Source organism: Myripristis murdjan, chromosome 8 (assembly GCF_902150065.1).
Source record: "Myripristis murdjan chromosome 8, fMyrMur1.1, whole genome shotgun sequence".
Taxonomy (NCBI): Eukaryota; Metazoa; Chordata; class Actinopteri; order Holocentriformes; family Holocentridae; genus Myripristis; species Myripristis murdjan.
In genome coordinates, this window is record NC_043987.1 from 10,061,463 (window position 1) to 10,069,394 (window position 7,932).

Below are 7,932 nucleotides of genomic sequence, written 5' to 3' on the forward strand. Positions count from 1 at the left end.
ACAGTGACAGCTTCTTCAGATTCAGTTTTCCACCCAAATTCCCTGAGTAAAGTAATCCCAAGGATTAATTTTCAAGCAACTTAAAGGTGACTTCAGCTCACTGAAGTTACGTTTGCCTTAAAAAAATCATCTTTAGACACATTTCAAATCCTGTCCATGAGCCATGAGGCCAGTGTGATGCTTATCCACATGTTCTGCTCTTGTCCTTCTTTGACTCAGTTTTGGCAATCCATCTTCAGAACCTTTTTTTTTGTTTCAGATCAACATATTGATCCTTGTCCTGTAGTAGCACTTTGTGGTATCATGCCTGCAGGATCTTCAGTACCTTCCAAACTGAGAAATGCTCCTGCCTTTTCAACACTGATGGCGAGGCGTCTCATTTCTTCAGAATTGGAAACAATAGAATCCACCAGCTTCATTCAGTGGATGAGAAACCTGATGAGCTTTTTGCACCTTGAGAAAATTATATACTCAAAGAGGAATAACATAGAAAAAGAAGAAATAGATTCTAGTGGTTTTTGCATTGATTGTAATTGTTGTCATCCTCCACTGTTGTGAAAGAGATGTTCTGAACAGTTTCACCAGATCTGAAATGAGAGGAAAGAGGCCTGTGATTACCCATGTGATCATACACGCTGCAGTGTTTGCTGTCATAATAACTTTTCCTTTTCTTTCACATCAGCTGTGATTACAGCACCAACAGCACAACAGAAAAGATGCCCACTCACGTTCTTGCAGGTGAAAAGGGGGAAAGTCAGCGCTTGATGGCGCCTCACAGGCTGTTGGTGGAGAATCCATTTCCTGCAAAACAGGATCAAGACTTTTAACTGACAGACACAATAGCAGCAAGCATACCATCATTTGCAGTGACGACATCAGAATGACATTTGCAATCATCTTTGCTCAAGATCAGCTTTTTTTTTTCTCCATGTGTGAAATTCAGCTAATTCTTCTGCCTTGGTACCAAATGACTAAAACCCAAAATTAAATTAGCATGCATGGTTTGGTTTACTAAGAATCATAAAAGTGTTTACAAAATGTTGCTACTGTTAATTGTTGAAAAAACAAAGGTTCTGCACACTTTGGTCAAGTCTTGTTCAATTAATGCAGTTCAAATGAAGATGGTTATGCTCAGGTTGTAAAGCATCCAGTCACATCAGTCTCCTCTGAGTACAAGTACCTGTGTATCTGTTCAGATGGCACTGAGCTGCACCATTTGTAGCCTCCATGAGGGATGTGCGGCAGGAGGCGAGGCGGTCATGAATGGTGTCAGCAGAGCAGACAATGCGCCGGCGTTTCTTGGGAGGGCAATCATTGTCGTGCTCTGTGTCCTCCATTTCATCACGCCGCCTCTTGCGGCTCTGCCGTCCCGTGCAGCTGTTGTCAGCTCCGTGGCTGCGAGCTGCAACCGGGCTGCTCTTGCCCTGGGACTCTTGGTCCTCTCGTCGCCCCCTCCAGTGGCCATGAGACTCCTCACGGTGGGAGTAGTCCTCCCTCCGCCGCTCACAGTGCCGGTACGCTCTCATTTTGAGGTGGTGGTGGTAGTGGTAGTGATGAGCGCACCGGTCACTGTCATGCTCCCTGGGACGGTGAGCAGTCCGCTCCTGGCAGGGCTCAAACTCCCAGTCCCTGTGGCGGCGGTCGTGAGGAGAACGGTCTCTGTAGGAGCCATCGTGGTCACCTCGGTATTTGGATCTGTAACGTTTTTTTAACAGCAAGTTGTTTCACGGCAAGGACCAAATGTCTGGTTGGTAGTGAAAAGTCTTTTTTTCAGTCATTTCATGTTTACATGATAATCTCACCTTGGTTGCCTATGGTGACCTTCTGGTGCTTTAGCAGCAGGAGGAGAGCTCTTCAGAGATCCATTAGCAGGGCCATGGAGGGCGCTCTTAATGAGGGACAAAGAGAAAACAGAAACAGATTTTGTGAGGGTTCTGGTCAGATAATGGCCATAAAGCCTTGTGCACTTTACAATATTCCTCATTCTTCAGTTTACACATTGACATCAGCAGTGTGCAGTACCTTGGTCATGTGTGAGGCCAGTTGGGGAGCAGTGAGGCCAGTACTGGTGTCCTGGGCCGTCTCGTTGACACAAGGCACCAGCAGCGGTCCAGGGGAGGACTGAGCAGGGTTGGGACTTGAGCGGCTGCAGTCCCCTCTGCCAGTCATGTCAGTGGATCTGGTGACCCGAGAGGAAGAAGATTTCAATGACCAAAGTTACATGGGAGTGTTAAATTTAAACAAATCAGAAAGCTACAACTATCACAATATATCAGGGATAAGAAAAAAAACAACACACTTTTTATAAAACCACAGTTTTCCTTCAAATTCAACATCTGATCTTAAATTCATTTGTGAGCCAACAAACTGATCAGGACTTGTGTCCTGATCAGTGTACAGTGTAGTCATGCTTTAGCTGAAGTGGCGTTTCCTCACTTGATGTAGAAGAGGAGGTAGGCCTGCTGGCTGAGAACACTCCTGATGTCACTAACAGCCACAGAGGAGTCATCCATCTTATACCACTGCCCGCTGCTGGCCTGGGAGACACAAGAGGAGAGCTGGCAGCTTGGCACATTTTCTTCACAGCTTCCATTCCAAAATTCCACACTTTTTACAAACTGGATTTGACTTTATATTATATTCATCAGCGCTTAATATGTGTGTTAATACCTTAATGTAACAGAAATAGTGACCACTGTCACAGCTGGAGCCAGAGTGCACCAGTACAGCGTACAAGGCATATATTTCAGGCTCGCCCTGGGACTGGGACATGAAGGGCCGCAGGTCCAGGTATTCCGGATACTTCACATCCTGATGGCCAGAGACAAGTAAACAGATATAAAGCCAAAGTCAAATTCTCCTGGCACCAGTATCAGCTGCTGTCCTGTGTGTATGTCATGTTACTGGACATGATAGTTTGTCTGGGTGTTTTTCCATCAAATTACCTTCGTGAGTTTGCCTCCACTGAAGTCTGCAAAGCGCTTCAGCGCAACAGTCAGCACATTGGAGCTGTGGTGGATTGTGAGCCTCTTGGAGGCTGTCACCATTTTTTTGCACCTGGAGAGACAAGTTCATTGTTTTAACTGGAAAACTGTCATGCAAAAACCTCACACAGGCTCTTACTGGTTCTATCTGCAAGGGAATGGGTTTTGTGTGCAAAGGTGAGCACAACAACTTACTCTGAGCATTTGTACGCATTTTCTCCACCCAGCTGTTCTGGCCTGACAAACTGCTCCAGAGCCTTGGTGACACTGGGGACAGTCTGCAAGGAGAAACAAAAACAGCTTAGTCTTATTCTTTAAAAAGATTCATTCAAACAACATTAAGTCCACTAAAGCTGCTGAAGTCTGTTTTATTACCTGAATTTCCAGAGCAACATCCATGAAAGGCTCCAATGTGTCTGATACCGCTTTGCAGTTTAAACACTCAACTGTAAAGGCAAGAAAGATCAATGACAAGGTGTTAGTCGAGCAAAACTATGAGACACAGACATGAGATCAAGTCAATAAAATTATAGAAAGAATAAAGTAAAAAATGAAGTTACCTCTGGACCTGAGGTAGCCACCAAAGACCTGGTGGATGAAGCTGGTTTCCTGCGTTCGCATGTCCAGCCTGTTAAAAAAAAAAAAAGTGAGGACAAACAAAATGCAGCAGAGACACTCATGACCTCTTCATAACTTGATAAAAGTTTGCCACCGTATACACTTCATATGAAAAACATGAAATACAATGAAACATCAATTCACTATTGGCAAGTTATAAAACATAGGACCGGCTTATGAGGGTGAGGGAGAAAGACAAGAGAGGTAAGACTGAGCAGAGGAAGAAGAGCAAGAGTCATTAGTTGAGAAGGCTCCTGCTAGCACAGAATTAGGACTTGATACTTTCAGGTTCCTAAAGTCACTTTGTTTTAGAGTCCCTTGAGTAGCCACATGCTCACAAAGCTCCATCTGTTACACATGCCTTGCTGCAGTGATACATGGAGGTTTGCTATGTGTGCATAACCGGCATCTTGGAAATGGCTCTGCTCTGATTTGTACGATTTCAGTCAAATGACATGAATGACTTGAATTCATCAACGTGCAGCTTTCCTGCAGGATTGAAGCACTTCTTGCTGGAGGGTCACTGCTGAATGTTATATGGATCAGCAGAGTGAGGGGGATCCTGGTTCCTCCCAGTGTCATGAGTGGGAATTCAGCTCATGACCTACAAATGTCATTCTCTCTGTTCTGTGTACTCCAGACTTTAAATAATATTAATCTAATAAAGCTAAAAAGGTTCAACTTTGTAAGTGAACATGGGATTGCATGTTGGCCAGTTCTAACACAGTGCAGCACAATTAAACATTCAAACTTACTCGGTTCCACGTAGGCAGGAGCTTTGCATGGCACTCACTATGTACCGCAGAAACTCATGAGCATCCTCCTGGTTTCCACGGCAAAATTCCTCTGCAGTTACTGTGTAGGAGAAGCACAACAAAACAGAGGAACATAAGTAAAGTTAGAGACAATTCAGCCAAGCCAGCACTTAGCTGATTTGTCTCTAAAACCATCACTTTCTGAGAAAATGTAGCATCGCTGTATGGACTGCCTGATTTATAACAATTATCTTAAACACTGCATCGCAATCTCCTGCTAGAAATCTTCTGCTGAAACATCAATGCTGTGATTGTGAACATGGGCACTCACGTCTGAGGTCATTGAGCACACCAAGGGGCTCGATGACTTTCCCCGAGTTGGCAAAAACCTCAGTGATGTGCTCCTGCATGGTGCACATCATGCAGAGCACCGGGTCGTCACCTGTCAGAGACACAGACACACACAACCTTGATGAGGAAAGCACGAGCCCAAATATGACCCTTGTTAGGATGCAGCAAAAGCTTTCAGACTGATGGAATAATGGCTGTAAAAATAGTCTATGCCAGCTGGTTTCTCAGTTTCAAGTGGAGCCTGTGCTCGGAGACCACAACAACTCACATGTTTTGGAGTGCTCCTGTGCCAGCATGTAGTTGCCGAGTGGAGGAGTGTAGGACAGGCACTGCAGGGTTGCATTGAGGAAGCAGGTGTTCCCTACATTCCTCAGACCTGCCCCGATGTGCTGGACCTGGGCCCATGTCAGGCTGATGGCCTCTGGAGGGAAGAGGAGCCTCTGGGGCGGGGCGATGCCATCGCCACTGGTCACAGCCACTGGATACACACACAAATAAAACCAACATCATGATGACAACTAGATTCATCTCAGAGCAGCTGCACAAGCCAAGTTCACTCTGTCTACAATCATTTTTCAATGCGTGCTGAAAATTACACATAATTTCATAGTGGCACGAGACACAGAGACAACAGGGGGCCCTGCTGGAGCCTATCCCAGCGCTCATAGGGCTCCTTCACCAACAGTGGTGCGAACAGGATTTTTGAAGGGCGGGGGCAAAAATGAAAAAAGGGCTCTCTCCTTAGGGAGGTCCGGGGGCATGCTCCCCCAGGAGAAAATTTTTGAAAATTGTACATTTAAATCCATCAATCTGGTGCCATTTGAAAGCAAAATCAAGCTAGATAGAATAACAGTGGTGCTCCGATGGTCTAGGGCTATGTGAAAATACAGGTGCAAAAAAACCTCATGAATTGCAACTCTACTGTGACCAAATACACAGCAGGGGCGGGGGTGGGGGGTGTCCTCGCCTATTTGAATTCTGTAATTACAGATATGACACCAGAACACATATAAATATGTGGAATTTGTTAATATGTTAAATCAATATTCCACTGAACAAATTTCATGATAGAACCACACAGTCTCTTCAAAGATTTTAGTGAGGAGAGGCAGGGCAACTCAGTCTATTATACAAGTTCTTATATCTCATTCCTCTTTTCTTTTCATCCCCGCAGGCTGAGGCTCCATGACCTTGTCTTAAACTAGCATCCATAAAAGTGAGACGATTCATAAAATCAAAACATGCTTGAGCAAGTTGCATCTCACCAGACTAATAACAGTAGCTAGCTAAAGTTAACGTTAGCTACACAGCCTGGTAGTGATGATTTCACCACATTATTTTTGAAAGTGACTCATAACAGTATATCACACACACACTGACATTTGATAAAGCCACTGATTCAATGAATAAACCTATCTACTACTTACATGATGATGAAGTAGGTTAGTTAAAGTAACGTATAGGCTATGGTTTCTATAATAAACGTCTGCTGGCTGCCTCTCTCCAACTGAAACTTTTTACAGCGGTGTTTCCCAAACTGTGGGCGCATCCCCCTAGTGGGGAGAGGCGGTACTGTAAGTAGGGTGCCAAAAGAATCCACAAAAGCCAAAAAAGAAGTTGTTCCAAAATGAAATTCCCTATTATTGGTCAATATGGGCAAATGTGGGCTGGTTTTTCGTCTTTCTTCAGTCTACAAAATGAGTAAGACAAATTTTCTAACATTTATTATTTAAGTTACCATTAATTGAATTAAATGAAATACTCCACAAGTAGGCTAAGCTACAATTATGAATGTAGTTTGAATTTACTTCTCAGAAAGATGCTATAATTATAATGATTATTTGAATAAAAAATATCATGTATAGAGTAGGCAAAGTACGGATAGTGCATTGAATCGTAGACTATTAAAGAGACATACAAGGTAATGCATTTGAATAAGTGACACAGAGGACACTTGTTTAGTGTCCCAAAAAAGGTGTTTGAATCAATTCCTATTAGATTTCAAAACATCTGCTAAGGAATGCACAGCTGATTATCGACCAGGGCGCTACCTTTCTCTTTGGGTTGGTCTGCAGTGCTGGTCGTGCTGGAGGCTCCAGGCATTGGGCCTTGGAGTCCTCCTGGACACTTCAGCCTCAGGGAGTCACTGGAGGTGGCAGGGCCCCAGCTGCTGGAGCAGCTGCCATCCATCCTGTCTTGGTAAGACTCAACTCTGGGCATTGTTCAATGCTGTGGGTGGAACAAGAACACAGGGGAATACCATTTAACAAACTGCACCAAACATTCATTAACACAAAGGTTTTGTTGCTTCCATAGGAAGCTGTTACATCTGTGTGTGGCAGTGATTTTGCAAGCCACATGTGACCTAATAATGAGGTAAAATGTAAAGAGCGGGACATCATAGCCTGCCATATGCTGGGAAGTTTCTGTGGGAGTCAAGCTTCACTAACAGTTGGATGGATCTTGTTTCATAGAAATCTCATTTGCAATGCACCAGCCACTAAAGCTGCTAATAAAAGTTTATGTTAGTTCCCTGCCCTTTAAATCAATCACTTCTGGCAAAAACTGGTGTGGGTAAAAAAACAACAATAGTGGATCAGGTTTCCAGAAAAACAGACTTGGCTCTATGTCTAAGTTTGGCCAGGAGCCCTAGTTGACTTACTATTTCAGTCATCTTTCACAAGGAAAAACGGCAATATGAGATATGATTTGTCTTGTGATCACTGGGAGTTAGCGGGAGATGCTGTCAACCTGTCCACCGACCAAATGATTCCAGGGCCACCCTGCAGCCTCGGATAACGCTCAGCTCCGATTATGACCAAACAAAGAGCAAACACGCCAATATGACGTGCATTCTTCCTTTGACACATTCTAACTCTTTTAGCGAACAGATGACGTCAAAACACTAACTACCACATGTGATTTGTCATTCAGCCTACGCTCGTCGAAAATGGTAATTTAACATTTTGTTAAACTGCCATTTGACGGCGTATTGCAAGCATATCTTCAAAATAAACCTCAGAAACCACTGACAGCGTGTTGGCTTGGCTCTTTAACGCTTCTGTTTGGGTCAAATCTGTCTGTTTTCATTTGAATTACAGTATTACAGAAATTTACCAAAATTTTGTAATTTGTCATGAACTTTTAAAATGTAACCATACGTCCTATGATAAGTCTAAAATATACTGTGTAGCCAATAGCCTAACTCTACTCTCGAGGTCTTT

General features: G+C 43.8%; 1 protein-coding gene across 1 annotated transcript; it reads right to left on the reverse strand.

Moving 5' to 3' along the window:
* Window positions 1-772: 772 nt before the first annotated feature.
* LOC115363084 (ubiquitin carboxyl-terminal hydrolase 17-like protein 6) lies at window positions 773-6,898 on the reverse strand. The gene is made up of 14 exons (XM_030057157.1): window positions 6,760-6,898; window positions 4,977-5,186; window positions 4,689-4,799; window positions 4,358-4,457; window positions 3,545-3,612; window positions 3,360-3,430; window positions 3,180-3,262; window positions 2,946-3,057; window positions 2,671-2,811; window positions 2,437-2,537; window positions 2,023-2,179; window positions 1,803-1,888; window positions 1,181-1,695; window positions 773-801 (listed from the first exon to the last, which is right to left on the reverse strand). The coding sequence occupies exons 1-14, from the start codon at window positions 6,896-6,898 to the stop codon at window positions 773-775; spliced, it is 1,923 nt and encodes a 640-aa protein (XP_029913017.1).
* Between the last annotated feature and the right edge of the window lie 1,034 nt (window positions 6,899-7,932).